Genomic DNA, 20587 nt, shown 5'->3' on the forward strand with positions numbered 1-20587 from the left:
ACTACAGTTCTGAGGAACCAAAAATGTTATACTCATTAGTGTTAAGAGTACAGTAAAGTGCAAAGAAAATAGATCAATTCAAACATCCAATTCGAGACTTGTCAAGCTGCAATGTAGAATCCAAAACGACAATTTCATAGTCAAATTAAATTTCATGTCAGATTACATTTCTGCAAACAGGATTCCGTTTGCAAATTCCTAAATCGGAATATGACGAATCTGGAATTAGAAAAGTCTTGGAGAACTGAATGCAATCACAGATTTAACATTATTTGAATTGATAAAAAAAATAATTCCACACTTCACTCATCCAACACACAGACACGTTTCTTTTTTTCTATTTACTTTTATTCCACTTAGAATCCAGGTTAGATCATTACGTGATTTGGATTTTGTCACGTTTAAATACATGAGAATGCTTTTGAATAAAACATAATTTGAATCATACGACGCAAATACGCAACATCGGTGAATAACAAGTGTTAGAAATGTGTTGGCCTAACGGCATGCATCCCACCCGACCTGACCAACCTCGCGTCCAAGGCTGTCGGTCTCGCCTGAAATATTAGTGATTAGTATTCACACAGACTATAAGCAAAAACTTCTGGAGAGAACGGGGAATCCGGGCACTGTGAGAACGTAGCACCACCGTGTCTGCCACTATGATATAAATCTTAGATGGGGAAGCTTGATGAAGCGATAACTGCAAAATAAATACGTGACCATTTTTTGCTCCATAAACCATTTTGTAAATGTGTATAATAAACCTGTACAACTCTTTTTTTTTTTTCCTGACCTGTCCACAGACCAAACACATTACATTTTACCAAACATTATTTGTAGCCTGGCTTACTGTTCGAGGATTAAATTAAACCTATTCTATTCAGGTTAAGCAGACAAACTAGTAGAAGTCTAAAATAAATAAAATATTTTTGATACAGATGTGTTGTGATTTCCACTGCTGTAGCTGTAATAAAATATGGGCAGCACTTTCAATGTTCTCACTGCGAATGTGTTCAGACTGGATGTACAGGAAAGATTCGAGCGTTTTGGACAAGAGCAACAAACAGGATGAATTTTAGATACAGGAGCCTGCTAAAAGCATGCCTGCACATGTTTACACTCAACCGGATTTCTTCACGTATATTATTTTCTTTAAAAAACAGATTAAACACAAGTTACATTACACAATACAGCAATTTCCATAAGGTGCATTGATTCTTGGCCTAGTTTGACCATGTGAGAGATAGATCTTTGGGTGCCGATGTTCCTGGACACGTATGCGCTATACTACTCCATTCATGACATGCCATAGTATTAATACTCAAGTCACCTGGGAGAGAGAGAGTTCGCTCATCACCGTTACTTCTTGCTTTTACATCAGGGATTGAAATGTACATCTGTATTCCTAAATAAGCAAAAGTCTATTTTTCTAAATGCTATATAAATAAAACAAATTGCGGGTGTGCTTAACTTGCTTAACAGAACTCGTTTATTGATGTTGAAATTAATTGTTAAATAAAGGGGACGCTGGAAAAGGCAGCCAGGGTTTAACAGTCACGAAGACAGAACACTAAACCGGGCTACAGAACACTAAACCGGGCTGAGGAATCGAAACACTGCCGAGTGCGAGAGCGCTGATCATGCATTAACCGGGATTTCCGTCCGACATTGATTTGATTACCGATCATTTCGAAGGTGGCACGATCAGAGCGTTTGGCTTTGTTTTATACAGAAAAGCAACACTGGCTACACTTCAAGCCAAAACAAAGGAAATCATTAGAAGGAAATTACTATAAAACTCCTAACAAAAAAACCCAACAAAAAAACAAGGATAATAAGAATAAGAAAAAAGGTGCTACAGAAGACACGTGTGTTGAAATGAAGTTAAATGATATATAATAATATTCAGCATCAGAGCTGCAGAAAAGGTCTCGTTCTGGAGGAGGGTCCCTCAATAAGCAGGATTTTTGGGTAGAAATAAAGTCTGTTACATCCTTATTTTGGATTAATGTAATAAGGTGTGTGTGTTTGTATGTTTTTCGGAACCATCATCAGCATTCTAGTGTGATAAAATCTACCGTGCTCTGTGTGTGTGTGTGTGTGTGTTTGTATGTTTTATACTGTCACTGCAGACTAATTAGCAGTCTGATTGGCTTGTCTTTAGGCGCTGATGAGGTCATCATCAGGTTGCTCCTGCTGCAACACCACAACTGTCTCCAGGGTGACCACGTCTCCCTCCCCATCTTCCTCAGTGGTGTCGGAATCGGAGTCGGAGCAGTCGGGAGGGCCGGTGGAGGTGGTGTGTGCGCTAGTCAGGGAGGGGGTACGAACTCGGGAGGGGGGGTTCGGGCGCAGCAACGGCGTGCTTTCGGAAACCTCATCGCTCTCGTCTCCTCCGCTGTCTGAGTCAGAGTCTGATTCCGAACCAGCCGGAACCACCTTCTGCTTACACACCGGGCATGTCCTCTTCGTCTTTGTTAGCCATGGATCGACACACTTACAGTGATATGCTAAAACACACACAGACACACACAAAGGAAGGAAGGGGAGAATTTTAGGTGGTAAAATAAATATATATATATATATATACAGTGAGGAAAATAAGTATTTGAACACCCTGCTATTTTGCAAGTTCTCCCACTAAGAAATCATGGAGGGGTCTGAAATTGTCATCGTAGGTGCATGTCCACTGTGAGAGACATAATCTAAAAAAGAAAAATCCAGAAATCACAATATATGATTTTTAAACTATTTATTTGTATGATACAGCTGCAAATAAGTATTTGAACACCTGTCTATCAGCTAGAATTCTGACCCTCAAAGACCTGTTAGTCTGCCTTTAAAATGTCCACCTCCACTACATTTATTATCCTAAATTAGATGCACCTGTTTGAGGTCGTTAGCTGCATAAAGACACCTGTCCACACCATACAATCAGTAAGAATCCAACTACTAACATGGCCAAGACCAAAGAGCTGTCCAAAGACACTAGAGACAAAATTGTACACCTCCACAAGGCTGGAAAGGGCTACGGGGAAATTGCCAAGCAGCTTGGTGAAAAAAGGTCCACTGTTGGAGCAATCATTAGAAAATGGAAGAAGCTAAACATGTCTGTCAATCTCCCTCGGACTGGGGCTCCATGCAAGATCTCACCTTGTGGGGTCTCAATGATCCTAAGGAAGGTGAGAAATCAGCCCAGAACTACACGGGAGGAGCTGGTCAATGACCTGAAAAGAGCTGAGACCACCGTTTCCAAGGTTACTGTTGGTAATACACTAAGACGTCATGGTTTGAAATTATGCATGGCAAAGAAGGTTCCCCTGCTTAAACCAGCACATGTCCAGGCACGTCTTAAGTTTGCCAATGACCATTTGGATGATCCAGAGGAGTCATGGGAGAAAGTCATGTGGTCAGATGCGACCAAAATAGAACTTTTGGGTCATAATTTCACTAAACGTGTTTGGAGGAAGAAGAATGATGAGTACCATCCCAAGAACACCATCCCTACTGTGAAGCATGGGGGTGGTAGCATCATGCTTTGGGGGTGTTTTTCTGCACATGGGACAGGGCGACTGCACTGTATTAAGGGGAGGATGACCAGGGCCATGTATTGCGAGATTTTGGGGAACAACCTCCTTCCCTCAGTTAGAACATTGAAGATGGGTCAAGGCTGGGTCTTCCAACATGACAATGACCCAAAGCACACAGCCAGGATAACCAAGGAGTGGCTCTGTAAGAAGCATATCAAGGTTCTGGCGTGGCCTAGCCAGTCTCCAGACCTAAACCCAATAGATAATCTTTGGAGGGAGCTCAAACTCCGTGTTTCTCAGCGACAGGCCAGAAACCTGACTGATATAGAGAAGATCTGTGTGGAGGAGTGGGCCAAAATCCCTCCTGCAGTGTGTGCAAACCTGGTGAAAAACTACAGGAAACGTTTGACCTCAAACAAAGGCTACTGTACCAAATATTAACATTGACTTTCTCAGGTGTTCAAATACTTATTTGCAGCTGTATCATACAAATAAATAGTTTAAAAATCATACATTGTGATTTCTGGATTTTTTTTTTTTAGATTATGTCTCTCACAGTGGACATGCACCTAAGATGACAATTTCAGACCCCTCCATGATTTCTAAGTGGGAGAACTTGCAAAATAGCAGGGTGTTCAAATACTTATTTTCCTCACTGTATATATATACACATATATATACATATATACAGTGGGTACGGAAAGTATTCAGACCCCCTTAAATTTTTCACGTTTTGTTATATTGCAGCCATTTGCTAAAATCATTTAAGTTCATTCTTCTTCCTCATGAATGAACACACAGCACCCTATATTGACAGAAAAACACAGAATTGTTGACATTGTTGCAGATTTATTAAAAAAGAAAAACTGAAATATCACATAGTCCTAAGTATTCAGATCCTTTGCTGTGACACTCATATATTTAACTCAGGTGCTTTCCATTTCTTCTGATCATCCTTGAGATGGTTCTACACCTTCATTTGAGTCCAGAAATTTTTGATTATACTGATTGGACTTGATTAGGAAAGCCACACACCTGTCTATATAAGACCTTCCAGATCACAATGCATGTCAGAGCAAATGAGAATCATGAGGTCAAAGGAACTGCCTGAAGAGCTCAGAGACAGAATTGTGGCAAGGCACAGATCTGGCCAAGGTTACAAAAAAATTTCTGCTGCACTTAAGGTTCCTAAGAGCACAGTGGCCTCCATAATCCTCAAATGGAAGACGTTTGGGACGACCAGAACCCTTCCTAGAGCTGGCCGTCCGGCCAAACTGAGCTATCGGGGGAGAAGAGCCTTGGTGAGAGAGGTAAAGAAGAACTCAAAGATCACTGTGGCTGAGCTCCAGAGATGCAGTCAGGAGATGGGAGAAAGTTGTAGAAAGTCAACCATCACTGCAGCCCTCCACCAGTCGGGGCTTTATGGCAGAGTGGCCCGACGGAAGCCTCTCCTCAGTGTAAGACACATGAAAGCCCGCATGGAGTTTGCTAAAAAACACCTGAAGGACTCCAAGATGGTGAGAAATAAGATTCTCTGGTCTGATGAGACCAAAATAGAACTTTTTGGCCTTAATTTTTAGCGGTATGTGTGGAGAAAACCAGGCACTGCTCATCACCTGTCCAATACAGTCCCAACAGTGAAGCATTGTGGTGGCAGCATCATGCTGTGGGGGTGTTTTTCAGCTGCAGGGACAGGACGACTGGTTGCAATCGAGGTAAAGATGAATGCGGCCAAGTACAGGGATATCCTGGATAAAAACCTTCTCCAGAGTGCTCTGGACCTCAGACTGGGCCAAAGGTTTACCTTCCAACAAGACAATGACCCTAAGCACACAGCTAAAATAACGAAGGAGTGGCTTCACAACAACTCCGTGACTGTTCTTGAATGGCCCAGCCAGAGCCCTGACTTAAACCCAATTGAGCATCTCTGGAGAGACCTAAAAATGGCTGTCCACCAACGTTTACCATCCAACCTGACAGAACTGGAGAGGATCTGCAAGGAGGAATGGCAGAGGATCCCCAAATCCAGGTGTGAAAGACTTGTTGCATCTTTCCCAAAAAGACTCCTGGCTGTATTAGATCAAAAGGGGGCTTCTACTAAATACTGAGCAAAGGGTCTGAATACTTAGGACCATGTGATATTTCAGTTTTTCTTTTTTAATAAATCTGCAACAATGTCAACAATTCTGTGTTTTTCTGTCAGTATGGGGTGCTATGTGTACATTCATGAGGAAGAAGAATGAACCTAAATGATTTTAGCAAATGGCTGCAATATAACAAAGAGTGAAAAATTTAAGGGTGTCTGAATACTTTCCGTACCCACTGTATATATATATATACACACACACACACACACACACACACACACACACACACACACACACACACACACACACACACACACAAACACAATATAGTCGAGGCACAAACAAAATGACCTTGGAACCACAAAGTGCAAATAATAAGATTACTTAAAGGGGCATCTGGCAAGGAAAAGTAAGATTAGCCTTTATTTTGTCACATGTACTTTACAGCACAGAGAAATTCTTTTTTTGCATATCCCGGTTTGTTAGAAACCTGGGGTCAGAGTGCCGGATCAGCCATTAAACAGCCTTGGGCCTTGCTTAAGGGCTGAACGGGTTCATCTAGGAAGCGCTAGGGTTAACCCCTGACCTTCTGCTTATCAATTCAGAGCCTTAACCATTAACAATTCAAATGGTTTACACCAGGGGTGCACACACTTTTTCAGCATGCGAGCTACTTATAAAACGACAGAGTCAAAATGATCTACCTAGTATAAAAATACATCAATAAATAGCTATATTTTTAATGTCATGCGATCTACTCACACTACCTTTGCAATCGACCAGTAGATCGCGATCTACGTATTGGACAGTCCAAGTTCACATAACGATCTAGTATCAGCCAATACTTCTGCATCCAGGTTCATCCCTTTTACCGTAATACATTTAGAGACTTCCTGCTTGGAGTTAAAGAGCTCTTGGGGTCAAAATTCTGGCCTCTTTTGAAGTGTCTACTAAAGTGCAGTTTAGAGAGCTGTCTCAAACACACACCTACCATGTGAACATGGCAGCACACGCAGCTTCTCCCCCTCCTCATACTCATCCAGGCAGATCGCACACACATCATAGATATCACCTGTAAAACACAGACGTGTGTCACTGTTAATGTGTGTGTTAATGTTAGTGCAGAGTGTTTATGTTGTGTAGAGGCGCAGTGTGGCAGCGCAGAGTGTAAACACTGGTACCTTTTTTGTATTTATGGATGGGAAGTTTCTTCAGCTGGTCCTTGCGCAGTCGACTCCTTCGGGCTCGCTGTCGGTCCTGAACAAACTTTGTGATCTGGGCATACGCAAGTACACGAAGGTATTAACAAACTGAAGCTTAATTATTCAATTACTATTACATTGGGTAGAACTTTTACAATTAAAAGGTATCTAAAGAGATGCAGGAGACATAGTATCCTGATGTTGGTACTCATCATGTCAAAAGTTTGTGGACACCACATCATAAGATTTGCATGTGCTTTTTTTTAACAAACCATTCAACATTTTGTCTCGATATGCTTTCATAATAACCTCTATACCCGTGGGAAGATGTTTCACTAGATTTTGGAGGGTGCTTGTGGAGATTTGGGCTCAATGAGCCACGAAAGTGCTAGTAAAAGCAAGCACTGAGGTAGGGTGAGGAGGGCTAGGGTGTTCAATATGGTTGAGGTCAGAGCTCTACTGAAGGCCACTCAAGATCCTTCACACCAACCTATGTACAACATAGCTTCTTGAAGATTCAGGAATCTCAGGAAGATTCACAGCTGTGATTCAGGAAGAGGGCAAACACTTTTTTTTTTTTAAGTAAATGAAATCCGTTACTGTACTTAAGTAGCGTAACGGATTACATTTACTTTAAAAAAAAATAAATAAATAAGTGTTTGCCCTCTTCCTGAATTCTAATTTTTTGTCATGTTTGTCACACTTTAATGTTTGAGATCATAAAACTAATTTAACTATTAACCAGAAACATGTCCCCATTGCAAATCATCACACACAGAGCCACACACACCACAGATACAATTAATTAATTACCATCCCTGTATGCCTCACTCACCATAAAGACCACAATGAGAATAAGACAGATTCCTACGATGATGAGGAATGGGATCAGGTAATACTCCAATGGCAGACTGAATTCGGGCATCAGGATTAGAAAACCTCTAAGACACATAATTCAGAGAAACACACTTTTAGAAAAGATCACGATAGAAAAACAGTATGTTATAGGAAATATACTAGGTTGGTAACTGAAGTGTGTGTGTGTGTGTGTGTGTGTGTGTGTGTGTGTGTGTGTGTGTGTGTGTGTGTGTGTGTTTCCTTCTTACCCTCTCTCATAGCTGTATTCCTCCATTAAAGATTTGGAAGCTTTTTCTCCAACAAAAACAGATGGGATGTTGATCTGCTTCACCACCTCCACTACACACACATTGCACACAAATAATACACACATCAGCTTTCAGAGCTTTCTTGCCTGTTCGAGTTCTGCAGCACAAACGATAACTGTGTCTGATCAGCAGTGATGAAGCAAAAAAAGAAAGCTCGGACCTGCCTAATGTGTGTTTGAGATACTTACAGTCATCAGACCCCATATTGACGAGCTCCTCCGAGTCGACATTGTGAACAATGGCAGCCAAGTAACCCGCTCTCTGTGCGTTCAGCACCTACACGCACATGCAGACTAACAGTAAGATACACAAATGCGTGCACATCTACATATATAACCAGTAATTAGGAGGTCTGTTATTCTCAATCGGTCTAAACAACCACATTTAGCTTATAGTGAAATATATATATATATATATATATATATATATATATATATATATATATATATATATATATATACTTTGCCTCAATTGTCCACACGAATGACAATTCTTACATTAAATATATTGCGAACTGAAAGCTTTTTGACTGTTTTTATAGCCGTTCTTTGTTTTGTACTCGTTCATTAGCGTCATGTTCACCCTCATATATATATATATATATATATATATATATATATATGTAAGAATTGTCATTCGTGTGGACAATTGAGGCAAAGTCAACCACATCTAATAAAGTTCATCTGCCATAAGAGTGCTGGTGGATCAACAATAATCTGCAGGAAAGAATCACCAGGAATAAACCTTACATCTGAAGTAGTCATAATAATGTCTAATTGAGCCCAAGGCATGAAAGTTTTATTGACGGGTAAAAAAAGAAAAAAGAAAAGAAAAAATGAACTACTTGGCCAGAAGCCCAAACAGTATTTCAAAGAAGAAAAAAAAGACACATAGAACATGTCAACTGTTGCTCTGTTATGCTTTAGGGTTGTGTCACACCCAGTTGCACAGGAAACATAACAAACAAATATCAGAATGTTCTGAAAGCAAATGAAACAGTCAGTCAGGATACTGGAGTCATACTGGTTTCTACAACCAGACACTGATATTTAAAATCCACTTCACTAGCTGGAGCAATTGAAATGGTCCTCAAAGTCCTTAACATGAACATACTGGGCAAAAACATCTCAGGATTAAAAAAAGAATATAAAGTCTCCAAGTTCTACGAGGTCTTTGCAAATCGCAAGAACTGCCAAAGAACTAAATACTAACTAAGGGTGCACAAACTTTTGCACACGACAACCCCCGCTCTTTCAGTTCATCAAATTAATTTAACTTCCCTGGTGCATTGATATTCTGCTAGATGTATTCATAGTTTGCTGCGTTGCTTCTGCTTTTGAGAAAGGGAAAAAAACATCATAGGGGCAAAAGTTTGTGGACACCCATCCTTATCCTGAGTTGGACCTATTTTTCCTTTTCAAAATAACCTCCACTCTTCTGCGAAGGCTTTCAACTGGACTTGTCACAACCATTAGGCTGTATAGTGTATGTAATTTGCCAGCGAGTGACTACAAAAAACGTTTACAAATAACTGTATGTGAATAGTGAATGTATGCGTGCGAGACCTTGATGTCGAAATTGCAGTGGTATCGTTTGATGAGGACGATGAAGCTGATGCTGGAGTTCTCTCGGATTGGAGGAGGATCGATTGGAACGCACCCATTTTCAGGCCGTGCACCGATCAGGAAACCCTGAACACAAAACCAGCCAATTATAAACACTTATTCCATAAGGAGCTCATGCACGGGCGCACAAGATCAAGGAGTTTTACCTTCAGACCCTGGCTGGGCAACCTGAATCCAAACCGAGCAGGGGCATCATCAAACTTCGCTGTCTGATTATCACCAGAGTACTGCAACATACACACACACACACATATATACAAGTTACACTGATTATATAATTCACATAACAACTGATACACGGAGTGAACAGAACAGAGTTACACTGCAAGCACAACCTATATAGAATATGGAATATTTTGTACTAATCAGAACTACACTTGAACATATTTCATTCAATCACTGAATGTTATTATTCGGTGTTCAGTAACTGAGTAGATATGGATTATTGGGTGCAGTTTGACAGGCGGATAAATAATGCTGTGTGTGGATGCACTGACGTACAATCAGCAGTCATACAGACGACAAATATACGTGAGATCCAAAGGTTTTAATTATTTTTATTTTTTTACTGTAAATAAACAGAATAAAGTGCAACATTGCGATTACACGTGCAAGATATTACAGTTTCCAGGTCACTATTTAAATGTAAGCAAATTTGTGCTATTAAACACGTTGCCTCTTTTGAACAAAATGGCAGATTGACCAAAAGTCTTCTCTCAAGTTGCAGCTCAAAATCATTTGAAATTAAACTGTAATTGAAAAAAAAAGGGGGAAATATTTTACTTTTTCAATTGAGTAAACCAAGAGGTCAAAGCCGTATCGCTGGGGGATTTTATCACATGGCACCAAGTCGTTTAATCTGATTTGTGATTTTTTGTTTTGTTTTGTTATAGTTATAGAGGTGTAACGGTACACGTATTCGTACTAAACCGCTTCGGGTGCACACGTGTACAGACGCACACGCGTAACAAATGCAATCCTTTTTAGGTGCGGAAAATAGTTAAAATCTGAGTTCCCTCACAAACGTATTTGTGGCAGACCGCAAGTTATTAATAAACTTGAAAACATACAGCAATGCCAGGGGAATAAAAAGAAACAAGAGTTAGCGCAGTGTCACTTCTGACTCCGTACAGGAAATACGATTTGGGGTGCGCAGAAATGCAATTTGTAGTGCGTCGCTTTGCATTTTACGTTCGGTTTTAAGAATTTCTCTTTAAAGGAGAAAATCCTGACAATCCCACATATCGAGGGAGCTGTAATAAGTAGAACAGTTATGTAGAACATATTTTTACACACACACACACACACACACACACCTGAATTAGCCGAATGAGGTCTAACAAATAAAACTATTTAATTAAAAAATTTCTATTTATTTAATGTTTTTTTATCAATTTAATCAATTACTCAATTTGATAAATACATTCAAGCATATCACATTAATTTAATTTATTCCATTTTACTTTTTTATTTATTATTTTATAAAATATTATTTGATATTTATCCAAGCAGGTATTTTATAAAAAAAAAAAAAAAAAAGAGTAAAGATGTATACTGTTGGTGTTTACAAATGTTATTAAAAAAAACTGTGTTAATAATAAAAAAAAAAAAGACAAGCGACTTAAAAACCGAGGAAAGTAGTGAACCGGGGACTTTGTGTACTGTTACACCCGTAGTTATTTAGCATTGAATATATAGATAACCAGGACAGCAGATTCTATATACAGAATAGTAAAATATATATATAGAGATGTGCGAGTTAGGAATTTTTCACAGACCAAGTAAATAATTTGCATTTTTTTTGCACTCCATCTGGTTTACGTTACAGACAAAAAACATGCCTTTATGTATAGTTGTGCAGATTCCAAAATCAGCCAAATATCAAACACTGCTTAGTAAATCAATGAATATAACACAAAACTGACATAAATCTCACTTCACACTTTAAGCACTCGCATCCACTTTATCCTTTTCTTTCTGTCTTAATGTTTCATAGCAATTGATTTAACTCCTGCAGAAGACCTGATCACACTTCACTCAGTAAACCATAAAATATCAAGGCAAGCTCTGCCTGGATACATAGGAGTGGTTGGTGGACCAACTATAATTTGCACGGACGAGTCATCAGGAGGAAACCTCGCCTGTGACCTAATTCCATTAGATTAACCGCTGAAGTATCCAAACCGGTACCTAGTTAAGCCCAGGGCATTTTAATGACAGGTTTTATAGGCTGATAAATTAAACACTTGGCCTCAAGAGTATATCGAAGACAAGATACACAAACTAGGATGAATAGAACATTTTGTAAACTGTTCTGCTTTTAGTGTTGATGGATTGTGCTTTAGGGTTGGGTAACACCCATGTGCACAGAAAACACTGATATAAATTTCAGCTCATTCAGGTAGCAAAGATGACATTCAGTCCAGAAGCTAAAGATGGAAGCAGGTTGCTCTACAGCATTTACAATACATTAACAGAACCTAAGTCCAGAGCGACTGGTGGTGGGATTCAAACTCAGGACCTTCGCAATCAGATATTCAATACATTAGGACCAGACGACGTTCCAAAACACACCTTTAAAACCACCAAACTTTTAATATGTTAAGTGAAGCTCTTCCGCTCGGTGTGTGTGTGTGTGTGTGTGTGTGTGTGTGTGTGTGTGTGTGTGTGTGTGTGTGTGTGTGTGTGTGTGTGTGTGTGTGTGTGTGTGTGTGTCTCTCACTGCAGCGATGTCGGCCTCCACAGGGAGCAGGCTGATGAAAGTGATGATGAAGATCTGAGTGAACGAAAGCATCAGCATCGCTATGGGCAGCATCATCTCGACACCTGTCTCACAAACAATATCATAATTCCTCATCTATCACCCTTAACACCATTAACCACTATAATAATAATAATAATAATAATAATAATAATAATAATACATATTAATGTCCTTGATCAGCTGGTTGAGGACACAAGCACAACATAGCAACAGTCCATGTCTGATTATAACATTTATTATTGACATCCTCACACATTATTAATACCGTAATGGCTATTATGTGCTTTTGGTTACTTTTAACGAGATTGTAAGAGTAAAAACCGTCTGAATGTATTGACAAGAAATAATTAACTTATTTTCAAGTATTAACACAGTGAAAGGTGTACAAAACATTTTAACATACACATATATATATATATATATATATATATATATATATATATATATATATATATATATATACACACACACATATACATATAATCTCTCTCTCTCTCTATATATATATATATATATACACACACACACATATAATCTCTCTCTATATATATATATATACACACACATACATATAATCTCTCTCTCTCTCTCTCTCTCTCTCTCTCTCTCTATATATATATATATATATATATATATATATACACATATACATACATACACACACACACAACAATATATCTCTCTCTCTCTCGAGATATATATATATATATATATATATATATATATATATATATATATATATATATATATATACACACACACACATGTATATATATATATATATAGAGAGAGAGAGAGAGAGAGAGAGAGAGAGAGAGAGAGAGAGATTGTTGTATATATATGGAGATGAATAACCCCCGATGGCTTTAATCTACAAGAGCCCTGTTTGTTGAAAAAAAGAAAAAGTAATAATAATTATAATGATAATAACAATAATAACGTTATTTGTTATTATTATTTCGGGGGACTTCCGCATAGAAACTCAGCCAACATGCTAGCGCGCGCACGCACGCACGCGCCCTGGTATAAATATCGCAGACGATACGAACGTCCGCGACCTTATCTATACAATCTCGTGCAGTTAAATAGCTCTTACCCGCGGCTAATTAGCCATTGTTTAGTTCCTATTAACTAGCTGGACCTGCTAACCGCCCCTGAACACTCACTCAATCCGTTTCTAAAAACTCACCTTTAGCTACATCGAAGCGCCCTGTTATCGCGTCTGAATAAAACAAAACACCGCAAAAGTGGCCACTTCAGGTCTTTATTCCATACATGTGTCGAGCCGCGGGCCACAAATGCAACACAAAAAACCCCAAACTCGGTGTAACTATGTTGTGTTATGCTAGGTTTGGGCGAAACTCCACACTGGAACAGCATCCGGGTCACTATGAAAGCACGTGACCCAAAACACCGATCTGCACCTACACGGAACCAATTTCCACCTCAAACTATAGCATGTCGATTTGTTATTTCGAATACTTCCGCGTTTCAGACCAATTGTGTGCGTGTATACGCTTGACGTCAGCGCACCACGTGTCCATCCACCAATCACAGCACACCACTCGGAGAGCTATGACCATAATAGGCAACCTAGGCTCGCTTTATATGGAACAAAGTAGATCCGGAAAGTAAAAGGCCTTCCGCGGGTTGAGGGCGAGATAATATGTAGTCTCCAGATGTGATTGTAATGTTTAAAATTTAAAGGAAACTCTGAGGAAATAGGTGTAATAAAATAAAGGCTGATACATTCTTTGTAATATTTGATAACTCGGTTGAGATATAAAGGACTAGTTAATGTGACGGAGTGATATGTGTGAGCGCACTCTGTCAGTAAGTGGCAGCGCATAAAAGTTTCTTGTAAAGTTGCAGGGCCTCGAGACTGCTGTTTATTTTGTATAAATAATAATCAATGGCTAAATAAATAATATTTATATTTACATTCTCTTTCTTTTTTAGGTTGTGCTATTTTTTGGAAACGTGTCCGGTTGTGAAACACGGCGGTTTAGTAAGTGTATGCTAGCTGAGAGTTAGCCCTGTTCTGTGGCCTGGAGTCTGGAGGCTCTGACAGGGGGAAAAAGAGGACACATCGGGTCACGATTTCCTCATACGTTATAATAATAAATATATATAAATATATATTTTTTGTAATTAGTAATGTATATATTTAGTGGTGGGGACATGACTCGAGTAATGGAACGAACAGTTCAGGACTGAAGCCCGCTTCTGTCCAGGTCTTCAGCAGGAACTAGGTGAGGAACACAAGCCATTAACGCTGCAGGAGAGAAAGAGCGAGAACGAAGATGGAGCTTCTGCCTTCCGGGAATAATCAGCTCAGTGTGAGCGGCTCGGATGCAGACTCGGACACGCCGGAAGAAGAGGAGCCGGCCTGCGTTCAGAGGAGCACCGAGCAGCCGCGGAGAGCGCAGAGGGGGAGCGGTGCCCCGGGGCCGCCTATCGGTCGCGTCGCGGCCGGCGGAGTGACCGGGGCGAGACCCGGCAAAAAGACCCGCGGGAGGGTGAAAATTAGAATGGAGTATATAGACAACAAGCTGAGACGGTACACCACCTTCAGCAAGAGGAAGACCGGTATCATGAAGAAGGTGAGACACACACTCACGGGGCTAATGGTCCCAACAAGCAATTTGTCCAATATACTGGACCTTTGCGAGCGAGTGTACGCACGGACTCCTTCCACCGTGTCCTCTTGCATGTTGAAAAAGTGTTCCCCTGTTTCTGACTGCTCCCTCTGTGACAAACTGTTTACGGAAGTGACGTGATAAAAGTTGCCATGTGCCATGTCTGGCTTTCCGACTAGGAAATAAACACTGGACCAACTGCGAAATTCCCACTTAAGAGTTTAGCTGTGTGTGTGTGTGTGTGTGTGTGTGTGTGTGTGTGTGTTTGCAAGCATGTATTTATATTAGATGTTTATCTTTGTCTAAAATATATCTAAAATACATGTACAAACCCATCTTAAAAAGGGATAAAGTTCCCTATCCCATCTCTCTCTATCTTATTCTCCTCCATCTATCTGTCTCTCGCCATCTTTTTCTCTCTTTCTATCTCTTCTCTTTTGCTCTCTTTCTCTGTCTGTCTGTGTATGAGCTCTGCTTCAGATCAATCCGTATACAGACATGGTGACTTGTTAACTCAATGCTATTGTTTATTCAGTGTTTTGAGGAGGGAAATCTACATCACTAATCACACTCAGAGGTGCTAAAGAGAGAATGGAGGCATTCATGTTTTTTCCTCCTCCTCCCACTCTAAAGTGTGAACACATTTAAAAATAGCCTTGTTCGAATTAAGTTTAAGTAGGAGGATGCCAGTCATGTTTATTACACTTCCGCAATCTCTCTAGTAGGCTGTATTTTTTTTATTATGAAACTCAACGGACTGAGTCATATGATGACGCTTCATTCAAAGTAACAATCGAAAAGGAAGAAAAAGGATCGTTGTATATAAAAAAAAAAAGCTTTCATTTTAATATCTTATGCCTGATTTTTGCAACGATACCGAAAAATATAAAAGCGGCAAATCCGAAAGGGAAATAAAACCTGTAAATTTAGGAAATGACCCTAAATCTGAGTAAAAATGTCAAAAATCTAAGATTTGAGTTTCTGAGGTAAGATGAACACTGCATTAAGAAAATCTTCATAACTATAGCTTCTAAGACACTTTAGTCCCTTTAGTAAGCCTTTTAACACCGATCTCTGCTGCTCTTAGCACCATTACTCACTGTTTATCCCTCAGTGTTTATTACTCACACAGTGTTTGTCTGGTGTGTGTGTGTGTGTGTGTGTGTGTGTAGGCATACGAGCTTTCCACCCTCACCGGGACTCAGGTGCTGCTCCTGGTGGCGAGTGAGACGGGTCACGTGTACACGTTCGCCACGAGGAAGCTTCAGCCAATGATCACGAGTGAGACGGGCAAGGCACTGATCCAGACGTGTTTAAATTCCCCTGACTCTCCACGCTCAGATTTGGCCACCGATCAGAGGATGAGCGCTACGGGCTTCGAAGAGACCGACCTCACCTATCAGGTCACAGAGAGTGACGGCAGCACAGAGGTTACTGTCAATAATATTTAACATGATAAACAATACTATAAAATGTTTGAAGGCCTGAACATCACACCCGTATGTGGGTCTTCTCCACACTGCTTGTTTTTAAAGTAGGGTGTCTCGGATCTTATTTACAATTATATCATTGAAACCACAAATGAAATGATAGAATATATGGATGGATGAATGGATGATTTATTTTTATTAGGGTTATTAAATATAATCAAATATTTGTTTAAAATAATTTTTAGAACCATTACACTCCTAGTAAGTGATTGTGTACTTTTCTTGCTCTTATAATGTTGATTTATAGTGGTCTGTAGCATGAAGGAAGTATGTGCATATGCAATGCAAATCAGGAGCTTTTTGTATTTTTCAGGAAATGGTCAAGTCTGCAGGAACTGCTGTACCGAGCAGCAGCGTAGAGACTCCATCCACTTCCTCTGTTCAGTCAGAGAGTAGCGGCCCCTCTGCTACCACCTGCTGGTCAGTGTCTAACGGTACCCTGGTGAAGACTACCTCTGCAGCCGGAGTAGTGCAGCTCCCCGCTGGATTCACTTTTGTGTCTGGTGTGTGCGTTTTGAAAGAATTTTACACAGCTATAGTTCACCACCAGAGTCTGCTTTATTCCACAGGGTTTTATTTATATATATATATATATATATATATATATATATATATATATATATATATATATATATATATATACACACACTATGTGAATTAAACACTAGATTTAAAATAGAAATTTATGTAACTTGGTAAATAATTTGGTATTGAATGGATGTTTTTAATAGTAGTAATATAGTATTAATATAATAGTAGTTTAGATTAGTTCTTTCATATGTACAGATATATGTTGCATGGCAAAATTCGGCATCTATTGGATGTTCATTGGTGGTTTTCAATTAATAAAAAAAAAAATTCACGAATCATGAAAATTAGCTAAACAAAATAAATATTAATATATTATGTATATTATTAAATATTGAGGAAAGTAAGACATGCATTCAGACTAAAACAAAAAATAACACTCAAACACTAAATTGTTACACTCAAAGGGAATAAAAAAAAAAAAGACACTCTTAATAAACAGTACAAGGTGTCAGGGATTTGCCTCTCAAGGCCGCTCTTGTACTGTATAACGCAACCCGGAAAAACTGTCTGGTATGGGTTTTTGCCGATAGTTCCAGCAATCAACTTTTGGTGTGTGTGTGCCTGTCGTAGGTGCATCAGTGTCTAAGCAGCTTCAATCGACTGAGAGCAGTGAAATGCAGAATTTCAGCACAGCTGGTAATGACACAATCTCTCTCTCTCTCTCTCTCTCTCTCTCTCTCTCTCTCTCTCTCTCTCTCTCTCTCTCTCTCACCACACGCAATCACTCTATTCCTTAGTCCTTATCTGATTAAGTTGTTCATTGAAGCACAGGTGTGAGATCATGTTTGTGTTCAATACTGGAGATGAACTGAAGATTTGTGGTGATGTAAAATTAATAGTTTATTGAACAGTAAATACGAAATATTACAGTCTGGACGTGAGTGCTTTAGCACATTGTGTGTGAGGAGGGGTGTGTGATCATCCACAACACTGTTGGTTGGTGTAAATGTGGCATAAATGGTTGTTTAAATGGAGCTAGGATATGTGAAAATCCACACACAATCCTCTGATCTCAGAAGCTCAGGAACAAACATCTGTGACCTCTTCCCCCCCCCCCCCCCCATTTCATCTCTTGCAGGAAATCACTCCGCCGTGATCGCCTCCTCGATAGCAGGACACGTGATCTGCCCGAGCGCGGTGATGTATGCTAACTCCTCCTCCACGTTAACAGATCACACACACGTGGTTTCACAGGATACATGTGAGTCCTCAAATGTGCGCACACACACACACACACACACACACTGCTGTGCTTAATACGGCTCGTATCTAAATGTGGTGTTTAAATATTTTTTTTTTTTGTCTGTGATTGTGTCTTTTCAGTTCCTCAGATGTTCCTTACATCTAATGGAACGGTTCAGATTCCTGTCTCTGCTGTTCCACTGCATTCGGTAAAAAAAACCTACTGATGCTCTAACGATGCTTTAAACTTTAATAGGGGTGTAACAGCACACATATTCCTACCGAAACGTTTCTGTACAGGTCTTTCGGTAAACGTGTAGCAAATGCAATCCTTTTTATGTGCAGAACATAATGCATTCCTGAGGGAACTCAGGAACGTAACCGCAAGTGTGTGAGAGCGTAGACTTACTGCTCGTTTCGTCTCCGTCATCCACCGCTTCTCCAAGCACCCGCTGCCACATCTGCATATTGAGGGAGTGAATTAATTTATGAATAATTAAATTGAATAAATAAATGACTTGTGTTTTTATAAATGCAGACATTTGTTAAAGTAGAGAAGTGAAAAGTAGAATAGTGAAGTAGAACAATGAATTAAAATTGTGCTCATTTAATCCATTCCTAGATTCATTCAATGTAATAAAAAAAAAAAATTGTGTATAGAAACTTTTATAGGTGACTTAAAAACCGAGGTACGTATCGGGCCCGTGAATATTGTGTAGCGTTACACCCCTAATATCTGAACTTACTGTATTTATATACTTTTAGATAAATAGTGTAATTGTACCATGTTGTGTGTGTTTCAGATGTTGATAAATCAACAGAACTCTGGCGGCACACACACACTGACGGAGTTACGTGGGGTCAACATGGACAATTGTAAAACGGAGTGAAGTGTGCGTGCGTGTGTGTGTGTGTGTGTGTGTAATGGAACGAGTTGCTTTTCAGCAAAAGCAAAATATAAAATTTTTCATCTCTTCTCCTATTGTTTCTTCAGCTCTGCTACACTCGCATGCGCACAAACTTTCACACTGCACATAAAAAAAATATTTTCTTTTCTTTTTTTTTTTTTTTTTTTTTTTTTATAAACTCCAGACCGATCTCCAAAACCGTTTTGTAAGGTGCACGTCACCTCCTTCAATCCCTCTCTTTCTTTCTCTCTGTGTCTCTGTTTTCGCATTGAACGATGTTCCTCCTCATGCTCACATGACTGCAGATTCCACTAAGGTCTGAAGTTTCATTTCTGAGGAATTTCACTCAGACCCCAAACCCCAAGCTCTATCATTATGTTGACACAAAACATCCACATGGACATTCCACACCACATGCTACGACTCATAAATCCACTCTTTTTTTTTTTTTTTTTTTTTCCCAAAACACGTGAACAAATGTGCAAAACCAAACCTGCAGCTCAGCTGAAGTTCAGTCAGCTGTAATTCTATTGCAGCCCAATAAAACTGATATGATGCTGAGATTTATTTATCCCACAGCGTTTTTACTGTAAACCCCGACGCTCTACACTTTACACTCGTCGTACACGTTGCATGTTAGACTCCACTGTACATTTTGAGCACATTCTTAATACTTGACGTTTCACACAATGCACTTGACACAATGAAAAATAAAAAAATGAAAATAAATGAAGTTCATGTACTGTGGGGGGAAAAAATTTATGTTTGAATGCATCGTTAGTTGGTTTCTATTTATTTAGTCCAATTATGGGTAAGTGGAAAATGATCATAAAGGATGCGTTTAACGGAGGTGTGAAATTGAAACTCGACTGTTTTTAGTGTTTCGGAAAGTCGTGCATTACTGCAAAGCGTATTGTGGAACTTTTTTTTATAAATTTTTTTTTTTAAATCATGTTTTGAGGCAGTAGAGGGGAAACAAAAAACAACCAATGTTTTAGTGTTCATTTATGCATGTTAATTAAAAAAATATATAAAATGATAAATCCGACTGAGCAGCTGATGCTAGAGGAAGGCGTTGGTTAGAATTTATTTGTTCATGTAGACTAAATGAGCGCAGGAGCATTTTTCAGGTTTGGTGCTTAATTTTATTTCTGCAGTTTCTCACGCGCTGTGTTTAGCTGGGGCGGCGTGTCTCGTTCCACTCGGAACCTACAGCATGTTTTTGCGGTTGTTCAGTAGATTAGTGTTTGCAAAAATACCTGCTCAATCGAGCACAATCATCGCTTTGCTGGTTGCCTATTTATATACGTTTGAGACACAGGTTGTGTGTGTGTGTGGTTTATATGAGAGGAAATATAATACAATTCTTTGTATTCTTTTTTCACAAATATCCTTGAATT

The 20587-nt window shown here is 39.4% G+C and overlaps 2 protein-coding genes across 6 annotated transcripts; one reads left to right on the forward strand and one right to left on the reverse strand.

Moving 5' to 3' along the window:
• Positions 1–326: 326 nt before the first annotated feature.
• On the reverse strand, positions 327–15192 carry rnf13 (ring finger protein 13). 4 transcript variants are annotated; one of them, XM_083559288.1, is made up of 10 exons: positions 14994–15192; positions 12336–12439; positions 9760–9840; positions 9554–9679; positions 8177–8264; positions 7929–8019; positions 7658–7763; positions 6802–6895; positions 6612–6692; positions 327–2513 (listed from the first exon to the last, which is right to left on the reverse strand). In XM_083559288.1, the coding sequence occupies exons 1-10, from the start codon at positions 15175–15177 to the stop codon at positions 2164–2166; spliced, it is 1305 nt and encodes a 434-aa protein (XP_083415414.1). In that variant the 5' UTR covers positions 15178–15192; the 3' UTR covers positions 327–2163. The 4 variants fall into 4 exon arrangements, with proteins under 4 accessions (XP_083415414.1, XP_083415417.1, XP_083415415.1 ...); XM_083559291.1 differs by having other exon boundaries at positions 14998–15150; XM_083559289.1 differs by lacking the exon at positions 14994–15192 and adding an exon at positions 13567–13846.
• Positions 13993–19629, forward strand: LOC310735997 (serum response factor-like). 2 transcript variants are annotated; one of them, XM_083559354.1, is made up of 9 exons: positions 13993–14210; positions 14337–14385; positions 14612–14980; positions 16189–16446; positions 16820–17009; positions 17668–17733; positions 18176–18298; positions 18421–18488; positions 19083–19629. In XM_083559354.1, the coding sequence occupies exons 3-9, from the start codon at positions 14681–14683 to the stop codon at positions 19167–19169; spliced, it is 1092 nt and encodes a 363-aa protein (XP_083415480.1). In that variant the 5' UTR covers positions 13993–14210; positions 14337–14385; positions 14612–14680; the 3' UTR covers positions 19170–19629. The 2 variants fall into 2 exon arrangements, with proteins under 2 accessions (XP_083415480.1, XP_083415481.1); XM_083559355.1 differs by lacking the exon at positions 13993–14210 and having other exon boundaries at positions 14217–14385.
• The last annotated feature ends 958 nt before the right edge of the window (positions 19630–20587 follow it).

Source organism: Silurus aristotelis (assembly GCF_946808225.1).
Source record: "Silurus aristotelis genome assembly, chromosome: 13".
In the NCBI taxonomy this organism is placed as follows: Eukaryota; Metazoa; Chordata; class Actinopteri; order Siluriformes; family Siluridae; genus Silurus; species Silurus aristotelis.

What these genes read in the sequence shown, in the direction of transcription:
- rnf13 (XM_083559288.1), bottom strand. Translation starts at nt 15,177, where the DNA reads ATGGCACATGGCAACTTTTATCACGTCACTTCCGTAAACAGTTTGTCA. An exon ending in CAATATGGGGTCTGATGACT is followed by an intron (nt 8,020 to 8,176) that starts GTAAGTATCTCA and finishes ATGTGTGTGTAG; the next exon opens with TGGAGGTGGTGAAGCAGATC. An exon ending in TTCTCATTGTGGTCTTTATG is followed by an intron (nt 6,896 to 7,657) that starts GTGAGTGAGGCA and finishes GCGTATGCCCAG; the next exon opens with ATCACAAAGTTTGTTCAGGA.
- LOC310735997 (XM_083559354.1), top strand. Translation starts at nt 14,681, where the DNA reads ATGGAGCTTCTGCCTTCCGGGAATAATCAGCTCAGTGTGAGCGGCTCG. An exon ending in AGACCGGTATCATGAAGAAG is followed by an intron (nt 14,981 to 16,188) that starts GTGAGACACACA and finishes GTGTGTGTGTAG; the next exon opens with GCATACGAGCTTTCCACCCT. An exon ending in AGAGTGACGGCAGCACAGAG is followed by an intron (nt 16,447 to 16,819) that starts GTTACTGTCAAT and finishes TGTATTTTTCAG; the next exon opens with GAAATGGTCAAGTCTGCAGG.